Source organism: Geotrypetes seraphini, chromosome 9, assembly GCF_902459505.1.
Source record: "Geotrypetes seraphini chromosome 9, aGeoSer1.1, whole genome shotgun sequence".
In the NCBI taxonomy this organism is placed as follows: domain Eukaryota; kingdom Metazoa; phylum Chordata; class Amphibia; order Gymnophiona; family Dermophiidae; genus Geotrypetes; species Geotrypetes seraphini.
The window spans coordinates 105,720,864-105,743,305 of NC_047092.1; the positions used below are offsets into that span (position 1 = coordinate 105,720,864).

Below are 22,442 nucleotides of genomic sequence, written 5' to 3' on the forward strand. Positions count from 1 at the left end.
GACGAAACTTCTACGGATACAACCCATCATTTGTCTAGCCTTGGATGAAGCTTTCACCACTTGATTGGCAGTTTTCATGTCTTCACTAATGATCACTCCTAAATCTCGTTCTGCTTTAGTCCTAGCTAAGGTCTCACCATTTAGAATGTAAATTCTGCACGGATTTCTGTTGCCAAGGTGCATGACCTTATACTTTTTAGCATTGAAGCCTAGCTGCCAAGTCGAGGACCAGTGTTCCAATAAGAGCAGGTCCTGTGGTTGATGCGTGGAACAGTTTCCCAGAAGAGGTAATGTTGACAGAGACTGTGTCTGAATTCAAGAAAGCATGGGTTTGGTATGTGGGAAGGATCTCAAAGAGAGGAAGAGATAATGGTTACTGTGGATGGGCAGACTGGATGTGCCATTTGGTCTTTATCTGGCATTTTGTTTCTATATTTATATGTAAAGTTTGGGTTGCAGGCTCTATCCTGTTGGAACCCATATCTCTCCATTACAGAGAACTTAGTTTCCCTTCACATGGTCTCCTCCTTTCTGTTGAAGGTGGTATCTGCATTCCAAGTGAATCAGGAGGTCTGTTTGCCCTTCCTGGTTCTCCCACAGACCAGACGAGAAGCTGATATCCAAAGGACACTTTTATCAGGAGGAGATGAATAAGTTTTGCCTCTTTGATTGCCTCTTTGTTCGTTTTTCATTGCCTTTACAAGGGCCAGGTGCCTCTAAGGCTTCCATTGTGAGGTGGATCAAAGCGGCTATTGAGACTGCCTACATCTGCAAGGATTGTATGGTATCTAATGGGTTGAAGGCCTACTCTACTAGGGCTCAGGCCACTTCTTGGGATTTGTAGGGCAGCGACTTGATCAACACTTCATATCTTTCTAGGCACTACAGGTTGGATGTGTTGATCATGGTCTGCTCAGACTTTGGCAGAGCCATCATTCAGAGGGCCTCGTCTTCCCCTGCCCAGTAGATCTATTTCGTCTCATCCATTCATGCAGAACAGTGGAGCAAATGCTAAGTAAGGAGAAATTATCTTACTTGACAATTTTCTTTCTTTAAGTCTGCTACTCTGTTCTGCAACCCGCCTTTGGAAGATTTTGGCCTGAGGCTGTTTGTGCTTTGCACTTTCCTTTACAGTATAAGAGAGGAAAAAAACCCAAATAAGGAAAGAAGACATGATTCCAATTCAGCTCATTGCAATTTACAAAGATGCATATTGGATTATTCCAGAGAGCACCACCAACTTATACCGATAAAGTCACTGATATACTTCAGTTTTCTCTACATCCACCTTCTGACAGGAAGGGATAACAAACATTCATGCAGAACAGTGTAATTGACTAAAGGAAAGAAAATGATCAGATAAGACATAATTTTCCTTTCTCACTCTCTTACTATTGAAATGTTGTTCAAAATTTTAGGTGGAGAGGCTGCATGTCAAAAAGTGACTGTGGTTCGAGAGATTCTGAATAATGGATTTCATAGGTAAGGAATTCCTCAGCCTGGTTTCTGTACACTTCCTTTCCCTTGGTTATGCTTACAGAGCTTTTACATGTAATGGGACAGAGAATTCAAACAGCACTAAAACTTCTAAAATGGAAAATGGGAATTAAATTTGAATTTGTTTCATGTGTGTATTAATGTGATGAATTTAGCTCATGCTTTTTTCAGGAGAGGTAAAACTAGAGATAAGAAACTTGGCTGACAGCGATATAAAAATCATTGTATAATGATTGGCTTTAAAGAAAAAGAGTTTTGTAGTCTACTATAAAATTAGGACTCTGCCAAGCTGAGAGCAGGAATAAATTGTAATTAGTGTGTCAGAGGAATAGAGGGCATTGCAAAAAAAGAAAATGAAAGGGAGAGAAAGCATTATCTTTATAGCCAAGAGGTTATGCCATAATATATGGGCAATAAAGGATTCTAATGACTTGTAGCTTAAAGAGTAATGGGTTACAGTTATAAAGAGAGTTTTATGCTAGCCTATATATAAATGCTGTTGTACATTTATCCTAGGACAAGCAAGCAGCATATTCTCACATATGGCTAACGTCATCCACAGAGCCCAGTACAGACAGTATGAAAAGTGAACTGTCACTTTAAGTTTTAAGAAACTTCACAACTGCCTGCACCGCGCATATGTGAGTGCCTTCCTGCCCGATGCCAGTTCACAGTACCTCAGTTCTTCATTTTCTGTTGGGCGAAGAAGTCTTTTTTGACTGGACTCTGTTCAGTCAACATTGCCTTCCTGCTTCATTTTTTTCTAGTTTGGGTGTTATACTTTATCTATTCTAAGTTCTTTAAAAAAAAAATAAAAAAGAGAAAGTAAAAATATTTATTTTCTTAGAAACATAGAAACATGATGACAGATAAAGGCCAAATGGCTCATCTAGTCTACCCATCCACAGTAACCATTATCTCTTTCTCTAAGAGACCCCAAGTGCCTATCTGAGGCCCTTTTGAATTCAGACACAGTCTCTGTCTCCACCACCTCTTCTGGGAGACTGTTCCATGCATCTACCACCCTTTCTGTAAAAAAGTATTTCCTTAGATTACTCCGGAACCTATCACCTCTTAACTTCATCCTATGCCCTCTCATTGCAGAGTTTCCTTTCAAGAACATAAGAACATAAGAATTTGCCGCTACTGAGTCAGTCCAGTGGTCCATCATGCCCAGCAGTCCACTCCCACAGTGGCCCCCAGGTCAAAGACCAGTGCTCTGAGACCAGCCCTACCTACATACGTTCCAGTTCAACAGGAACCCGTCCAACTTTGTCTTAAATCCCTGGAGGGTGTTTTCCCCTATAACAGCCTCCGGAAGAGCGTTCCAGTTCTCCACCACTTTCTGGGTGAAGAAGAACTTACGTTTGTACGGAATCTATCCCCTTTTAACTTTAGAGAGTGCCCTCTCGTTCTCCCTACCTTGGAGAGGGTGAACAACCTGTCTTTATCTACTAAGTCTATTCCTTTCAGTATCTTGAATGTTTCTATCATGTCCCCTCTCAGTCTCCTCTTTTCAAGGGAGAAGAGGCCCAGATTCTCTAATCTCTCACTGTACAGCAAATCCTCCAGTCCCTTTACCATTTTAGTCACTCTTCTCTGGACCCTTTCGAGTAGTACCGTGTCCTTCTTCATGTACGGTGACCAGTGCTGGATGCAGTACTCCAGGTGAGGGCGCACCGTGGCCCGGTATAGCGGCATGATAACCTTCTCCGATCTCTTCGTGATCCCCTTCTTAATCATTCCCAGCATTCTGTTTGTCCTTTTCGCCGCCGCCGCGTGAACGGCTTCATCGACTTGTCAACCAGTACTCCCAAGTCTCTTTCCTGGGGGGCCTCTCCAAGTATCGCCTCGTCATCACCTTACACTTATCCACGTTGAACCTCATCTGCCATGTCGCAGCCCATTTCTCGAGCGTGTATATGTCACATTGCAGATGTCTGCAATCCTCCTGCGTCTTCACTACTCTGAATTACTTTGTATCTTCTGCAAATTTAATCACCTCACTCGTACCAATTTCCAGATCGTTTATAAATATGTTGAAGAGCACAGGTCCAAGCACCAAACCCTGCGGCACTCCACTGGTGACGCTTTTCCATTCCGAGTATTGTCCATTTACTACCACTCTCTATTTCCTATCCGCCAGCCAATTTTTAATCCACGTGAGTATTTCACCCTCGATTCCAAGGCTCGCAATTTTTCGAAGTAGTCAGTCATGCGGAACCTTGTCGAAAGCCTTCTGAAAATCCAGATAAACAATGTCGACCAGGTCACCCTTATCTATCCGTCTGTTTACTCAAAGAAATGCATCAAGTTCATCAAGCAAGATCTTCCTCTGCTGAAGCCATGCTGGCTGGTCCTCATCAGATCAAGTCCGTCAAGGTGCTCAATGATACAGTTCTACCATCTTTCCCAGGCCGAGGTCAGACTCACCAGTCTGTAGTTTTCCGGATCACCCCTCGAAACTTTCTTGAAGATCGGTGTAACATTCGCCACCTTCCAGTCTTCCGGAACCCTTCCCGATTTGATCGACAGATTGCTATCAGTTGAAGCACTTCAGCTATAGTCCCTTTCAGTTCCTTAATTACCCTCAGATGGATGCTATCCGGTCCTGGAGATTTATCATTTTTAAGCCTATCAATCTGCCAGCATACCTCTTCTAGACTGACCGTCAACCCTGTCAGTTTCCCGCGTATAGTTGTCGGCTTTCGGTATGTTGCGTATATCCTCTTAGGTAAACACAGACACAAAAAATGTGTCCAGTATGTCAACGATGGCTTTGTCCTCCTTTAGCACGCCCTACATTCCTCAGTCATCCAACAGCCACACCGCTTCCTTTGCGGGTAATTTCCCCTTAATATATCGAAAGAAAGGCTTGAAGTTTTTTGCCTCCTTGACTATTTTTTCCTCATAGTCTCTTTTGGCCCCTCTTACCGTCTTATGGCTCCTGCTTTGATGCTGTTTGTGCTTTTTCCAGTTTTCATCAATTTTTGACCTTTTCCATTCCTTAAACGAAATCTTCTTGTCCCTGATTGCTTCCTTCACCACTACAGTGAGCCACACCGGTTCCTTGTTCTTTTTCCTCTTGGATCCCTTGTTGATATGCGGTATATATAGATTTTGCACCTCGGTGACTGTGTCCTAAAAAGGGACCATGCTTGCTCTAGCGTCTTTACAGTGCTTATCCTCTTCTTGATCTTTTTCCCCACCATGCGTCTCATCCCTTCGTAATTCCCTTTTCGGAAGTTCAGCGCCGTGGCTATCGTTCTGGATCGATGTTTCGTCCCTGTGTCTAGGTCGAAGCAGATCATTTTATGATCACTGGTTCCCAGCGTACCCTCTACTTCTACACCTTGCGCCGGTCCTCATAGTCCATTTAGAATTAAGTCCAGAACTGCGTTTTCTCTTGTATTTTCCTTGACAAGTTGTTCCTGGAAGCAATTGCCTATAGCATCCAGGAACTTGGTCTCCCTACCGCAGCTGGAAGTGCCTAGGTTTCAGTCTATCCCCGGATAATTGAGGTTGCCAATGATAACTGCGTTCCCTCCTTTGCAGTTGTATTTAATCTCATCTGTCATTTCTCCATCAATTTTTTCGGACTGCCCTGGGGTCAGTAGTAGATGCCAATCTTCATTTCCATTCCATTTGTTCCAGGAATTTTGTCCCATAGAGACTCTACCTTATTGTTTGATTCCGGCGTGTTCTCTCCGGTAGACTCAATTCCCTCTTTGACGTATAGGGCAATGCCCCCACCTTTTTGAGCCACTCTGTCTCTGCGGTATAGCTTGTATCCCAGTAGAACAGTGAAAGAGACTCGACTCATGCGCATTACGGAGGTATTTAAACATCTCTATCATATCTCCCCTCTCCTGCCTTTCCTCCAAAGTATACAGAATGAGATCTTTAAGTCTGTTTTATATGCCTTATGATAAAGATCACATACTATTTTAGTAGCCTTCCTCTGGACCTATCCATCCTTTTTATATCATTTATATCAATTGTACACAATATTCTAAATGAGGTCTCATCAAAGTCTTATACAGGGGCATCAATACCTCCTCTTTCCTACTGGCCATACCTCTCCCTATGCAACCTAGCATCCTTCTAGCTTTTGCCCTCACCTTTTCAACCTGTTTGGCCACCTTAAGATCCTCAGCTACAATTCAACCAAGTCCCGCTCTTCTGTTGTGCACATAAATTCTTCACCCCCTAAACTGTACTGTTCCTTTGGGTTTTTGCAACCCAAATGCATGACTTTTCTTAGCATTAAATTTTAGCTTCTAAATTTCAGACCATTCTTCAAGCTTCACCAGGTCTTTTCACCGCAAAGAGGCAAATCTTACCTGACAACCCTTCAGCAATATCGTTTATAAAAATGTTAAAAAGGCGCAAGAACAGAACCTTGAGGCACACCACTGGTAACATCCCTTTACTCAGAGCAATCTTCATTGATCACTACCCTCTGTCACCTTCCACTCAACCAGTTCCTGACATAGCCTGTTACTTTGGGACCCATCCCGAGGGCACTCAGTTTATTTATTAGACGTCTATGTGGAACACTGTCAAAGGCTTTGATAAAATCTAAATACACCACATCTAGCACACATCTTCTATCCAATTCTCTGGTCACCCAATCAAAGAAATTGATTAGATTTGTCTGAGAAGACTTACCTTTAGTGAATCCATGTTGCCTCTGGTTCTGTAATCCACAGGATTCCAGAAACTTGACCATTCTCTGTTTAAAAAGTGTTTCCATTAATTTGCTTACCACAGAAGTCAGATTTACCGATCTGTAATTTCCTACTTCTTCCTTACTTCCACTTTTGTGGAGAGGCACCACATCCGCCCTTCTCCAGTCCTCCTGTACTACTCTTGACTCGTTGAAAAGGTCAGTCAGCGGAGCTACCAAAAGTTCCCTAAGTTCCTTCAGCACCCTAGGATGTACACTATCTGGCCCCATTGCTTTGTCTACCTATATTTTAGCTAGCTCCTCACGAACACAACCCTCTGAAAATCGATCAGGGTATATTAGTCCTCCATCCCTATTCACGTTTATCTTCTGCAGTCCCGCTCCCAGCGTTTCATCTGTGAACACAGAACAGAAATATTTGTTAAGCAATTTGGCCTTTTCTTTACCAGCTTCTACATATTCCTTCCCTTCACCTTTGAGTCTCACAATGGCACTTTTACACTTCTTCCTATCACTAATATATCTAAAAAAAGGTCTTGTCTCTCCTTTTTACCATGACAGCTATTTTTTCTTCTATTTGCATCTTTGCTTTCCTGACTAAATGACCAGCCTCTCTTAACTTTTCTAGATATTTTTGCCTGTCTTCCTCTTTCTATGATCTTTTGTAGTTTATGAAAGCTAACCTCTTATTCCTTACCTTCTCAGCTACAACTTTTGAGAACCAAAGCGGCCTTCTTTTCCTCTTACTTTTACTTACTTGCTTCATATAGTAACATAGTAACATAGTAGATGACGGCAGATAAAGACCCAAATGGTCCATCCAGTCTGCCCAACCTGATTCAATTTAAATTTTTTAAATTTTTTTTTTTAATTTCTTAAAATTTCTTAAATTTTTTAAATTCATAAAAAGATTTGTTGCCCTTACAAGTGCTCCTTTCAGTTTTGTCCACTGCATTTCCACTCCTTTCTGACATTCCCATTCAGTCAGTAATTCCTTGATGTAAACCCCTATCCGAACAAAGTTAGTTTTTTAAACGTCTAGAACCTTTGCTTTTGAATGAGCCCTCTCTATACCCATCGTAATATTAAACCGTACCATGCAGTGTAACATCATAAGAATGGCCTTACTGGGTCAGACCAATGGTCCATCAAGCCCAGTAGCCTGTTTTCATGGTGATCAATCCAGGTCACCAGTACCTGGCCAAAACCCAAGGTGTAGCAGTATTCCATGCTACCGATACAGGGCAAGCAGTGGCTTCCCCCGTGTCTTTCTCAATAACAGATTATGGACTTTTCCTCCAGGAACTTTTCCCTCAGAAATACTTTCCCCGTTTGTAAGCACTAAGTCCAATATGACCCCATCCCATGTGGGTTCCATTACTAGCTGCTGGAACAGTTCTCCACGTAGAGAATCCAGAATCTCTTTTTTTCTTGAAGACCCCGCAATAGGGATACACCAATCAACATCCGGCATGTGAAAATCAACAATTAATACAATTTCCCTTTTTTTAGATATATTCTGAATGGCTACTATTAAATCTCTGTTCACTTCTTCTGTCTGTGAAGGAGGCCTGTATATCACACCAATGTAAATATATTCACCATTCCCTCTTTCCAAATTGATCCACAGTGCCCCTTGCCCTGCAGATCCTGCAGTTGTGTGGCTTTAATATCTTTAACATATAACGCTACTCCTCCTCCTTTTCTTTCTATCCTGTCTTTCCTGAACAGATTATTGCCCGAAATAACTACATCCCAGTCATTATTCTCTGAGAACCTTGTCTCTATGATCGCCACTATATCCAACTCCTCTTTTTCCATCATAGCTGCTAGATCCGGAATCTTGTTTCCCATACTTCGAGCATTAGTATATACTGCTTTCCAGACATTGCCCCTTTTTCCCATCCGTGTAGAGGAATTAAGTGGTTTACTTACCTGAGGGCTTATACTCACCCGGGAGCTTTGATCACCCTGCCCCATCACTTCTAGTTTAAAGCCCTCTTCAACAGATTAGCCAGCCTAATGACGAAGACACTTCTTACCTTCTTTGATAGATGCACACAATTCCTGCTCAGCAGCCCTTGGAAGATCATCCCATGGTCTAGGAAGCCAAAACGCTGTCGATGACACTATCCATGTAGCCACGCATTCATCTCCAGGATGTGAACTTCTCTGCCCTGGCCTTTACTCTCGACAGGGAGGATGAACGAGAATGCCAACTACGCACCTGATTGCTTCACCTTCTCTCTCAGAGCCACAAAGTCACTTTTGATACGTTTTCAGGGGTACCTGGCAGTATCGTTAGTGCCAATGTGGATGAGCAGCATCGGATAGTAGTCATCAGACTTGATGAGTGTTGGAAAGCTCTCCATAACATCTTGGATTTTGGCACCAGGCAGACAGCATACCTCTTGTGACATCATGTCTGGTCTGCAGATGGATGCTTCTATACCCCTCAAAAGAGAATCGCCAACTACCACTACCTTACGCCTCCTAGTGGTAATGGATCCAGTAATTTTTGGGATTTCAAGCTCTGGTCCTTCCTCTCCTTGGGATTCTCTCATCTCCACTTCCAGGACAATATTCCGGTTCTTCAGTTCAAGGGCAGGGGTAGTCACAATACCAATGTTGCAGTGTTTCTTAATCTGAGTCCAGCTGTTTTCCCCCAGCACAGCCTCTTTTTCCCCACTACTGGAAATCTTTGACACCTCATGAACTATTTCATCGATGTACCTCTCATTCTCATGGATGCGTCTCAATCTTGCCACCTCATTTCTCAGTTCTTTTACAGTACTTCCTTCATGAGGGATTCAAAGCTGAAGAGAGCTTGTACATGGAACTACTCCCTCTGTCTAGGTAACATTTTCTGTCTGCACAGAGACAGAAGTTGTAACCTGAGCATCAGCTTTGGTGATACGATGTTTCACAGCCATAGTGTGGTGCAGAAGAACTTACACCTGGAAGAAAAAAAAAAAAAAGGGCAGAAAAATCCTACCAGAGTCAGACAGTTCACAGGTTGCTATAAGTAAACATTAATAAGCTAGGTTGCACAGGTTGTTATAAATGTATGTTAATGCTGATCCTCTACAACCTCTCTCTTAGAACCAGGCTTACTGAGGGTTAGGCACTAAGTCAGCATTCCTCCCCTCCCCTCCCCTCCCCTTGAGATTCTTTCCCTTCGTGGAGTTTTCGTTCACCATTGAGTTTAATCTTGCTGATGAGATTTTTCCCATGTCGAAACCTACGATGGGGTTTAAAAAGTGCTGTAGGTGCCAGAGGTCTATTTCGATAACTGACCTCCATAATTAGTGTCTTCAGAGTTTGAGCCCTGATCACCGATTTGAAGCTTGTGTTAAGTGTTCTACTTTGTAAAAACGCTCCATTAAAGCCCATCATATTCAACAGCAGGGGCCTTAAGAGCCTTAGGCCCCTCCCCGCTGCATCCCAAGATGCACTGGGAAGGGGCAGGCCCACCATTCCAGTGAAGGTGGGCCTGCTGGCCGGACCCAGGAAGGATCCAGCCAGCCAGCCAGCCATCTAAAAAAGGTTAGGGGGGTTCGAATGGAGTTACAGGGGTCCAGGTGGAGGGGCCTTGGGGGTCCGGTTGGGCTGGCTTTATGGGTAGTGAGTGTCCAGCAAGAGAGACTGGGCATCACTCCTGCCAGCAAACTTTCCGGAGGGGGGGTGTTCGGCAGGAGAGATTGGGTATCTCTCCTGCTGGAGAACTATTGGGGGTTGCAATGGTTGCCAGGCAGGAGGGACTGGGCATCTCTCTTTCTGCGATCATTTGGGGGGGCGTCGCACCAGGTTCTGGCAGGAGAGATTGGGCATCTCTCCTGCCGTGATTATTTGGAGGGGGGGTTGCGGTGTGTGTCAGCATTTCTCCTGCCTCGATCACTCAGGGGAGGGGGTCACAGCAGGTTCCAGCAGGAGAGATTGGGCATCTCTCCTCCCGCAATCGTTGCAGGGGGGTGGGGGGGAGGCGTGTTGTTTGGGCTGCTGAACTGATCACGGCAGCCTCCACCCTGGATGACACTGATTCCCTTTGCGGGACAGTTAAACACAATGTTTGGGGGAGCCCTGATCCAGGCAATGACTCCTCTCTCCGCTGTCTAAGTTTGCCTCTGCCCACCATTTTATTGTGGACGCCATAAAGGAACTGAAGTTGGAGGCTGAGCCCTCCACATCTCAATGTACCGTCATGAGCTGTTCCAATACTCTAACGTCCTTTTTTTCAGTGCATCCAGATCTCATGGATCTGGCTACGGAGCAGTGGGAGGCACCAGAAAGTTCCTTTTGATTGATAAAAGCTATGTCTAAGCTTTACTCGTGTGGGTTGCAGAAGAGAACTATAAGTTTTTCATTCCGCCTCTAGGGTACATCTAACTTAGCTCCTTCCATCAGTCTTTCTCTTCTGCATGCGGTTGCAGTGTGTTCTGCTTTCTCCAATTTATTATTTTTAATTCAACGTAATTTCTTTCTCTTTCGCGGTCCTTTCACATTTTACAGACATTTAAGAATTCACATTGAGTCTGTACGATCCCTAATCCCTTCGGAGTACCTGTCAGCCAGTCTGCTAGTCTTCCTTGGATGTCAGGTCCCTGTTAAGCAGGATGTCGAGCGCAGACTGTTCAGCATGCTTAGGGGGCTCAGCGGTGTTCCGCAGCATGCAGGCTGCGTTTTTGTGCTTCCGCCCATCTCCGTGCACAGTCGGTGGTCCACAGGGGTGGAGGCATAGTCAAACAGTGGAATCTGATTGTCAGTCCGAAGATCAGCTTCAGGACAGCTTTTCTAGCAGTGTGGCAGTGAATTCTCACTCTGGCTCTTAATCGGGGCTAGAGAACATAAGAACATAAGAAACACCTTCACCGGATCAGACCTAGGTCCATCTAGTCCGGCGATCTGCACACGCGGAGGCCCAGTTAGGTGCTCCCTGTTGGAGACCCGGATTTCCCGTATCCCCCGATATGATTTGCAAGAAGGTGTGCATCCAATTTGCACTTGAAACCCTGTACACTAGTCTCTGCCACAAGCTCCTCTGGGAGAGCATTCCAAGCGCTCACCACTCGCTGTGTGAAACAGAGCTTCCTGACATTTGTCTTGAACCTACTGCCACACAGTTTCAGGCTATGACCTCTTGTCCGTGTCACATCTGAAAATGTCATTAATGCTTCTTCCTGGTCTATTATGTCAAATTCTTTTAATATTTTAAAAGTCTCTATCAAATCCCCTCTCAATCTTCTGTTTTCAAGGGTGAACAGTCCCAGTTTTCTGAGGCGTTCTTTGTAGCTCAAATTCTCCATACCTTTGACTAGTTTCGTGGCTCTCCTCTGCACCCTCTCCAGCAGAGATCCTTCTTGAGGTATGGAGACCAGTGTTGGACACAGTATTCTAAGTGTGGTCTGACCATTGCTCTGTAAAGTGGCGTTGTCAAACGCTTTCTGGAAGTCCAAGTAAATTATGTCCACTGGATCTCCACTATCGATTTGTTTGTTCACCTTGTCAAAGAATTGAAGTAAATTTGTCAAACATGACTTCCCTTTCCTGAAGCCGTGTTGACTAGCACTTATTAGGTTGTGCTCTTCCAGGTGTTGTACAATGGTATCTTTAATTAGTGCTTCAATTATCTTCCCAGGAACCGATGTGAGACTCACAGGTCTGTAGTTTCCCAGTTCACCTCTTGATCCTTTTTTGAAAATTGGGATGACATTTGCTATCCTCCAGTCATCCGGTATTTGCCCGGTTCTGATTGACATGTTAGCTAAGGATTGTAATAGTTCGCCAATTTCTATCTTAAGTTCCTTTAATTCTCTTGGGTGAATTCCGTCCGGTCCAGGGGCTTTGTCACATTTAAGTCTATCAATCTGAAAGTATATCATGTCCAACTCCACATTTACTGTTGCTAGGCTCTCCTCTATGCTTCCGGCGAATATCCTCCTTGTTTCTGGCATTGCTGTAGTGTCCTCATTTGTAAAGACAGAGGCAAAGAATGAATTTAACCTATCGGCAACCTGTTTGTCTTCTTTTATTGACCCTTTCTTTCCTTGGTCGTTGAGAGGACCCACTACCTCTCTTGCTGGTTTCTTTCCTTTTATATATCTAAAAAAGGGCTTGAAGTTTTTGGTTTCTTGCGCTATCTTCTCTTCATAGACTCTTTTGGCGTCTCTTACCGCTTTATGACACTTTTTCTGGTCGATTTTGTGGCAGTTCCAGGCTCCGTCGTTTTTTCACGTTTCCATTTTTTAAATGAGTTCCTCTTATCCCTCACTGCATCCTTCACCTCTTTGGATAACCAAGCTGGTTCTCCTTTGATCTTTTTTCGCCTTCCTTTGGATATCTTCGGTATGTAAAGATTCTGTGCTTCTGTAATGGTGTTTTTCAGTAGAGACCATGCTTGATCAACTGTTTGGATTTCTGCTTTCCCCTTCTTGAGCCGTTTTTTAACCATGGTTCTCATGCTGTCATAATTCCCCTTTTTGAAGTTAAAGGTTGTGGCTTTAGTCTTGACTGGTTTCCCTTTTCCAATGCCAATGGTAAAATTGATCATATTGTGATCACTTGTCCCCAGCGGGGCCGTAACCTCTACATCTGCTGTCCTTCCAGTAATGCCATTTATGACCAAGTCCAGGATTGCGTTTCCTCTTGTCGGTTCTCCCACCATTTGTTCAAGGAAGCAATCTCCTATCATTTCCAGGAATTTTGTCTCCTTGGCGCAGATTGACGTTCCCATTTTCCAGTTTATCCCCGGAAAGTTGAAGTCCCCCATGATCGTTACATTCCCTGATTTACATCCATGGTTGATTTCCTCCATCATTTCTTTGTCTGTTTCCTCAATCTGTCCCGGGGGTCGATAATAAAGGCCAATTTTGATGTCTGCTTCTTTTTGTCTAGGAATCTTTATCCAGAGGGACTCCAGTTTACCATTTGCTTCCGTCTCCCCTACTCTAATAGATTCTATCTCTTCTTGGACATACAGGGTAATACCACCCCCCTTTTTGCCCAATCCTATCTCTTCTGTATAGTTTATATCCATTTAATGCCGTGTCCCATTCATTTTCTTCATTCCACCATGTTTCTGTTATTCCTTTGATATCCAGTTGTTTTCTTTTTGCTAGTTCTTCCAGTTCGCCCATTTTGTTTCCTAAGCTTCTGGCATTCGTGTACATACATTTGAAATTTGTTTGTGCTAATTTCCTGGATTTAGTGGTCCTCGCTTCCCTTTTTTATCTATCTGATCTTTCTCATTGCCTTTTGTAGTTTCTTCGTGTACTTCCCCTATATTTCTGCGGTTGCTTGAAGTTTCCTCCTCAGGATATCCTGGTGTCCGGGCCATTGACTGGTTGTCGACTGTCGGCTTTCCCCTGATCTTTAGTTTAAAGCCTTCTCAATGGACTTCTTCATGTTTTCAGCCAGTACTCTAGTTCCCTGTTTGGTGAGGTGTAGGCTGTCCTTTCTATAGTACCTGCATCTTTCCCAGAGCAGCTATAGTTTCTGTGATCAGCATTTCTGAGTACAGAGCAGCTGATAGGCTCCAACAACTATTTCTAAAATTTAATTTCGAGGAGGTTTGAGTGTTTTCTAGTGATCCTCTGTGTTCCCACACCTTAAAAGTACTATTTTGGTAATTTTTTAATTTCAGGAAGTTCCATTTTTAGCGCATTTATGGCGCAAATTTGGGTCCAGCAGCCATCTTGGATTTTCAGCAATCTTTTTTTCAACTTCTTGCTTTTTTAAAATTCAGATTTTTGCCAGGAAAACTGCAGGAATGGGATCCTGAGGGTCTCGTAGTTTGAATTAATGCAAAATTTGAGCAAATTTGCTACATTTTGAATGTTTTTGTGCCACGTGCTGCATGGTGCAGTCGGAGGGGTACCTACTGGTTCAGATTCCCCTTCACAGAAGCAGGTGATTTCACGCTCAGCTAGCCCGTTGGGGCAGCCGTTTTTGATTTTGGGGTTTGATTCTGCAGTGGCCAACCGCGAGATGGACCCTCCGTAGCCTTAAATGCGCAAGCTTCAGTCATCTAAGGGTGACTCTATGTCCCAGGGTCCAGATACCTTCTCAGGGTGCGTGAGATATTTGTGTTCTGAGGTTCCAGCCAAGGAACTGGCTGCTGGCTGTTCTGTCCCCCCTGCACAGTCTCTGCCCGTTTCCTCCTCAGCGAGTTCAGTGTCTGCGCCATCTCCGTCTGTTCCTTCTTCGCAGTCAGTTCAGGGGGCGCCAGCGGTGAATCATGTCCTCAAGGAACATTAGGTTGCAAGGCTGCGCTTGCCGGAATGGAAGATCTGGATTCGAATGCTGGATCCACGGATTTCTTAGGGGCTCCAGATCCTGGGTGATCAGACTTTGGTACTCTTGTTTAACTTTGCGGCGTTGCTTGATCTGATTGTTCAGTCTTTGCAGAGCTTGAGCTTGGATGCCAAACCTTCTGTTTCTATTTCTGTTACTTCTTCTCCCTCACTTTGTAGAGTGAGCTAGCAGTCTGAGTCCTTTCCGTGCATCCGGATATCAGTCTCATAGTTATGGACCAGTTTGACTCTCTGGATAGGCTTTTCTGGAATGCTAGTGCTATCTCCCGCCGGTATCCTCTGGTGCAGGAATGACAGCAGCTGTTGCGGCGGCCTTAAGTGATTCCTGGGGCGCTAAGGTGTCCCGACGAACATCACTGCCTAGTGCCAGTTTTTTGACTGCTAATTTAGAAATAAAAGCTGCTGTGGTGATGTCCTTTGTGCTGCACCTGCTTATCTTGCTGCGTATGTTAGAGACTGATGTGGTAGTGTAAGGTGATGCATGTCAGTAACAAAAAACTTACACATGAATACAGGATGTCCGGTGCAGTAATCAGAGAGGCCTCCCAGGAAAGAGACTTGGGAGTACTGGTCGACAAGTCAATGAAGCCGACCGTGCAATGCGCAGTGGCAGTGAAAAGGACGAACAGAATGCTAGGAATTATTAAGAAGGGGATCACGAACAGATCGGAGAAGGTTATCATGCGGCTGTACCGAGTCATGGTACAGCCCCACCTGGAATACTGCGTCCAGCACTGGTCGCCATACATGAAGAAGGACACAGTACTGCTCAAAAGGGTCCAGAGAAGAGCGACTAAAATTGTTAAGGGGCTGGAGGAGTTGCCGCACAGTGAGAGATTAGAGAAACTGGGCCTCTTCTCCCTTGAAAAGAGGAGACTGAGAGGGGACATGATCGAAACATTCAAGATAATGAATGGAATAGACATAGTAGATAAAAACAAGTTGTTCACTTTCTCCAAGGTAGAGAGAACGAGAGGGCACTTTCTAAAGTTAAAAGGGATAGATTCCGTAGAAACGTAAGGAAGTTCTTCTTCACCCAGAGAATGGTAGAAAACTGGAACGCTCTTCCGGAGTCTGTTATAGGGGAAAACACCCTCCAGAGATTCAAGACAAAATTAGACAAGTTCCTGCTGAACCAGAACATACACAGGTAAGGCTAGTCTCAGTTAGGGCACTGGTCTTTGACCTAAAGGCAGCTGTGGGAGCGGACTGCTGGGCACGATGGAACACTGGTCTGACCCAGCAACGGCAATTCTTATGTTCATGATGGATTGTTCTATGACCTTTTGAGAGGGCTGGCTTCAGAGTCAGCATATTCTATGTCAGTCCTCCGAATGCTTTGGGTTAGGCCAAGGGTGTCAAAGTCGGTCCTCGAGGGCCGCAATCCAGTCGGTTTTTCAGGAATTCCCCAATGAATATGCATGAGATCTATTTGCATGCACTGCTTTCAATACATATTCATTGGGGAAATCCTGAAAACCCGACTGGATTGCGGCCCTCAAGGACTGACTTTGACACCTGTGGGTTAGGCAGTAAGCTGCTGATATGTCCTCCATGTCAACTCTAGCCCAGCTGCCTTTCATGCGCAGTTGCTGTTGGGCAATTGACTGGATGCCCTCATGACTTCAGTGACAGATCATCGTCTGCAGGCGCTGTCGAATGATATGACACAGCCCCCTTTTTAGGGGCTCCTGAAGGATTTTTTGTTCCTACAGGCCACATTATCCTTCCTCATCGTGGTGATCCTTTCAGGGTTCAAGGGGTTGGTTTGCGAACTACAGGCACTCTCAGCCTGCCTCTGCTCGATCTGCCTGAAAGAAAAAAAGAAAAAGAAAGATGCCAGGGAGCACAGGACCCCTCTGTGGATAGGGGGCGTCGGATCTTGGAGCATTTGCAAGCTTGGATGCACATTGCAGCAGACCAATGGATTTACATATTTATTCGGTCAGGCTAGAAGCTGGAATTTGCCCAACCCCTGTTAGTTTTGTTTTGTGATTTCTCCTGCCAGGAGTCTGGACGCAGCATGCATAGTCCAGGTTTCTGTTCAGCATTTCCTGGATATTCGAGCGATAGAGCCTGTGCCAAGCGCCATTTCAGGCTCAGGCAGATGCTCTGTATTCTTGATCTTCCTAATTAATGCATCAGTAGATTGGAGTCCTCTTCTGGATCTAAAATACCTGCAGGTGGCTCGCAAGCTTACTTGGTTCCGGATGGCAACCGTGAATTAGTGCTACCCGATTCAGGAAAAAATATTTTGATTCGATTCAGCCTATTGAATTGATTTTTCGATTCGATTCGATTTTCCTGCCCAAATGGGTATTTTTTTCAAAAATCCTGGTGGGTTTATTTTATAGCCTCTTCACTCCCTTTGCACCTCTCCTACCCACACTGGCGCTATGGTGTAAACAAAATAAACAAAAAAGACTTTTCCTCTCTGTTAAATCCTAGCTCACGTTTGTGGTCTAACACCACCTCTGGCAGGATACATAATTCAAATCTGACATATTGTAATCACAAAATAGAAAATAAAATTATTTTTCTACCTTTTATTGTCTGGTCATTATTCAGATCTTGTTAATCCCAGGCTCTGGTTGTCTCCTGATAACTCACTTGCCAGGATCTCCTTCTTTCTTCGTGCTAACCATCCATCTTCTATCTCTGTCCTCCCCTTCTGTTTCCCTTCCCTCTCCCAGAGGTCTGGCATCTTTCCTTTTTTTCGTCTCCATCCCCAGATCCACGTTTTCTCAACTACCCTTTCATCCAGCATATCCCCCTCCTTCCCCACCACCCCAGGTTTCACCAGCTCTCCCTTTCTCTTCCCAACTACCCTCCTATCCAGTATCTCTATCCCCCTTGTGTACAACTTCTCTCCCTTTCTGTTCCTTCCCTCACTAAATCCCATAATCCACCATCTCTCTCCCTCTTCTGTTTTTAGATCCATTATTTCTTCTATCCCTCTCCCCCAAGTTCATCTCTCCCTCCCCCAAGTCCATCCATATTCCCCCCTCCATCTTCTCCCCATCTCTCCTTCTCCAGTCCATCTTCCCTCTCCCCCAAGCTCTGATTTCCAACACAGAAGCCCAGTATTTGGCTGGCAGAGGGCAATACTCATGTATTGTGGCACCTACCAAGAGCTCCGGGCGCTTCACACACCGGTCATACACTTTTCCTGTGAGCTGCAGAAGATGCGAGCCTTGCAAAAGCCGCATGAGGAGCGTCTCCGCACTGCAGCAGGTCCCAATGCGCTCGCACTGCTCCTCGGGAGCCCCCGTGTGGCACCACGTCACCCGGTGCTCACAGGTGCACGGGGCTCTGGCCATCATGTGGCCGATGAAAAGCCAGTCACTGGCAGGACCCGGAAGAGCAGATGCACGCGCCACTGAGCAGCAGCAGCAAGAATGATGCATGCAGGTGGCGGATCAGGGGCGTTTGCCGGGCTCCGGGGGGGAAGCATGAGCGTGCATGCGGGAAGATGAGGCGCGGGAAGATGAGGCGCGGGCATCTGCTTCTAGCCAACCAATTAAAAATCACCTTGTTACCGCCGTTCTGCTCCCAGAGATCCACTCGGCTTTCCCTCTGCCACTGGAGTCCTTGCTACTTGTGTAACTTCCGGTTTCGCAAAACTGGAAGTTACATTAGATGGAAGGATTCCATTAGCAGAGGGAAAGTTCGAACGGGTCTCTAGCAAGGGGGCAGACGAATCGTTGAGTTCAATTTTTTACAAAATCAAATCGATTTGAATCGGTGAATCGATTTGAATCGCGAATCGGGCAGCACTACCGTGAATTCAGTCTTTGCAGCTTTTGTTCCGGGAGAGTTTCGGGCCTCCCTGGATTTCACAGAGATGGATTTATAGATTCCCATTTTTTTCCCACTCTCCGCTACTTTCTGAGGTTTCATTTGCGGGATCAGCATTATCAGTATGCTGCTGTGCTATGTGGTCTGATTACAGCACCCCAGACCTTCACCAGTGTGCTGGTGGTTGGGGCGGCTCCTTGGAGGAGGATGAGATTGCAAGTTCACCCATATCTGGACGACTGGTTCCTCAGAACGCTTTCATTAGAATCAGGGCGCGCCACGGTGGAATGGGTATTCCGAGTTCTGGAGGACCTGGGCTGGTTTGCATCATAACATAACATATAAACCTTCTTCTGTACCGCAAAACAGTAAAGATCCATGCAGTTTAAAAAAGTAAGGAGACATTCAAAATGGATAGAATCAATTACCTAAGAATTTAGTAAACAAATAGGTTTTAAGTTTTTCCTAAAAATTTGATACGACCCAGCATTGGATATCAAGGAATTTAAATCTTTATCCCAGGAGGCTGCTTGATACGCTAAAAGGATACACACACAAGAGATCCAAGATGGCGATTGATAAGGGAGTGTGACACGCAGCTCCGCGTCTCACTGTCGAATTCCCTTACCCGGCTGAATTTGTAGTCTCAGTGGTTGTTTCCTGGTGAGTGAGTTTTTTCTATTCGAGCAAGAGGAAAGCAGCTCTTCAACTGGCTCCTCTGGAGGCTCAAGATCTACTTAGATGACACTGGACGCTGGATTTGCGCATCAGTCTCAGGGGACGCCCCAGACTTCAGGAGGATTGCTGAGTGCATCGGTAAACCTTAGTTTGGATCGGGCTTCGTTAAGCCCAATACAGAGGCAGCCTCCTCCCCAACCTGAGGGAGGATCAGCGGCAGTGGAAGCAGTAACCCAGCTTCCCCAGGAAGATGGAGAGCTGGGCACCTCTGGAGGAGAAGTGGAAGTAAAATCTCCTGTGAGACAGACTTCCACTGAAGACACCCTATGATCTAGGTCTCCCCCTGCTGGAACTGGTAAGAACATTCCTTCTTCTGATATCCAGTTTGGGGATTTAGTCAAACTTGCTAAAGTCAAACTAGATGACCTGTGGAGGGCAATAGTCACTATTGACTCAAACCTTAAGAAGGCTATGACTGTAGTTCATACAGCAAAAACCCCAAGACAAAATATCCTTAAAATACACCAAAATATAAGTTGGGTGTGCCCTAGGACATTGCAGGAAAGTTAACTCCCTAGACTCCACCAAAAATATATAAACCTCAAATCTAAAATTTTAAGATAAGGAGCACCCTCAGCGTGAGTTTGAAAGCTTTAAAGAGCGACTCAAGGAGCAGCTCTAGTGCTTAGAATAGCAAAACCAACAAACACTGAGCAGAGATTACCACTCACTGCCAGCCACACACCATCATCTGTGCTTTAAAGTGCAGGTCAAGCGCAAACAATGTACAATAAATAAATATATAGAATATTATAAGTTCCTAGGTGCACCCATTTATACCTGTCATTTATACCTGGCATAATCAAAATCTGTTCGCCATCCCTTCGATACGAGAACTCTTCTATGATACTACCCGTAAATCTATCTTCTCTGTTACAGCTCCCACTCTGGAATTCCCTTCCCACTGACCTTCGATTAGAAAACTCTTTAGACAAATTCAAATCCAAACTTAAAACCTTTCTTTTTAAAGACCCTACACCCTGTAAACCCTGACATTTATGGTAATTTGATCTTCTTTTGCAGAACTTCCACAATAATCAAAACGCTTCTTTTGAAGCGACCCCCACCCCAAATGTACTTCCCTTTTCCACTTTCCTCTTTTTATTTTTATTTTCCATCTTGAGGTATTTATTAATCTCCCTCTCCCTACTTTTTCCCTTTCGTATCATGTACGTCAATGCGTAAATGCTCCCCTCCTCTTAGTTTAGATATGATTTTACTTTTTTAAATTTCATTTTATTGTTAACCGTTTAGATACCTGTATGATAAATGGTATATCAAAAATAAAGAAACTTGAAACTCCTAAATGTAGACACACCAATGCCTGTTTATGCTAGTATTCTATGGCAGCATCTTGGCATACAGGTGGAATAACAGAATGGGTGCTCAGCATTGGGGCAAAAATTTATAGAATTGCCCCCTATGTGAATAAAAAGTCTCTTGAACTTTTTAAGTAAATTCTCAGCTTCAGCAATGCAGATTGTAGGCCCCCAAGTCAAGGCTGCTAATTGGGAAAAGGACCATTGGCAGGATCAAGATATTCTCCCGCTCCTTCAACAACAGTTATGGCACTCCCTTCTCAGGGTTTCCCTTTTATTTAGTGGGTGGCAGGAGTGATACACTGATGGGACACTTCTACCCTATTGTCACTCATATTGAAAGTGGTACCTCTGTCCCACTAGTGATAATTTTGCAATACTACTGTTAGAGCAGGGGTGCCCACACTTTATGGGCTTGCGAGCTACTTTTATAATGACTATGTCAAAATGATCTACCCACAATAAAATTTAAAAAAAACACAAAGCACACTGAAAGGCAGAGAAAATGTTAATTATTCATATTCCGGGGTTTTTCAAAGAGGTCACGGCAGATGACTCTATGCAATGTCACCTCAGTAACAAAATACAAAAATAGACAAATACACCCCCTCCCTTTTTACTAAACCACAATAGTAGGTTTTAGCACAGGGAGTTACGCTGAATGCCTCGCGCTGCTCTCAATGCTCATAGGCTCCCTGCGCTAAAAAACGCTATTGCGGTTTAGTAAAAGGGAGCCATAGTGCAAAATATAGACAGCAGATATAAATTCTCAAAACCGACACATTTTGATCACTAAATTGAAAATAAAATCATTTTTTCCTACCTTTGCTGTTTGGTGATTTCATGAGTCTCTGCACTTTCTTCTTCTGACTGTGCATCCAATCTTTCTTCCTTTCTTTCAGCCTCCTGTATGTTTCCTCTCCTCCCGACCTCATTCTATCCCCCAACTTTTTCTTTCTGTCTCCCTGTTCCCCCTTCTTTCTGTCTCCCTGTCTGCCCCCTTTCTTTCTTTCTCCGTGCCCTCCCCCAAGCCACTCGGTTTGCTGCCACCGCCATTGGGGAACAGCCCCCAAGCCACCGCCATCCCAAGCTTTCCCTGCAGAAGCGTTGCGCTGACCAGCATTCTGCTCCCTGACGTCAATTCTGAGGTAGGAGAGGAAGTTCCGGGAAAACAAGGCATTTCTCCTCATTCTATCCAGCCTGAGCCCCATCTCTCCTTGATCCAGCATTTCCCTTCTGTGTCTGTCAGAATTACCATTCCACCTATTTTCCAGCATCACCTTTCTTTGTGTCCATCTCACTATATCCCTATCTCACCACTTTTTCAGAATCTTCATTTGTCTCTTTCCTTGTCTTTACCCCATGTTCACCATTTGCCCTTTCAATGTCTTTATCTCCCCCCCCCACACTTTTTCAGCATTACTTCTATGTCTCTATTTCACCTCCTCTTCATGTCCCCTCTGTATCTCTATCCTTATTCAGTAGGTCCTGCTTACCCTTTCTCTTCTTTGTGTCACTATCTCCATTTTCAGCTTTCTCCCCTTTTCCTTTGTTACTGCACCCTGTAGCCAGAATCTTTCCACCCTCCCTCCACTCCGGCCCAGCCCAGTATGAAATATTTCCTTTTGTTTCCCTCCCCTCTCTCTTTCTCTCTCTCTTCTCCTCCCTCACCCACGAGTCCTGCATCTGGCCCTCTCCCTTCTACCTGCACCTGGCAACACCCCCTGCTCCGCGGCTCTCTTCAGCAACTCGTCAGCAGCGGTGATCAAGACAAGCTGCCGACATCGAGGCCTTCCCTCTACGAGTCCCGCCTTTGTGGAAAAAGGAAGTTGAAACAAGCGGGACTCGCAGAGGGTAGGCCCCGACGTCAGAAGCTTGTGTCGATCACTGCTGCTGAGTTGCCGAAGAGAGCCGCGGAGCAGGGGGTGTGGCCGAAAGCAGGTAGAAGGGAGAGGGAGATAGGAAGGCTGTAGAAACTCCGGAGCATGACACCGACCCCGGCCAGGATAATTTCTTTTTCAGGCTGCTGCTGCCGCTGCCACGCTCCCCCCCCCCCCCCCCGAAATGACAAAAACAACCTAATGCCCGGCG

General features: G+C 44.9%; 1 protein-coding gene across 2 annotated transcripts in view; it reads left to right on the top strand.

Moving 5' to 3' along the window:
• Positions 1-22,442, top strand: part of PIGX (phosphatidylinositol glycan anchor biosynthesis class X) — a 347,324-nt gene that overhangs the window by 32,329 nt on the left and 292,553 nt on the right. The window contains exon 2 of one of the 2 annotated variants that reach the window (XM_033959361.1): positions 1,419-1,482. The exons of the other annotated variant lie outside the window; for it this stretch is intronic. Coding sequence (XP_033815252.1) covers positions 1,419-1,482 — 64 coding nt within the window. The remainder of the gene's footprint in view (positions 1-1,418; positions 1,483-22,442) is intronic. 2 annotated transcript variants of the gene reach the window in all.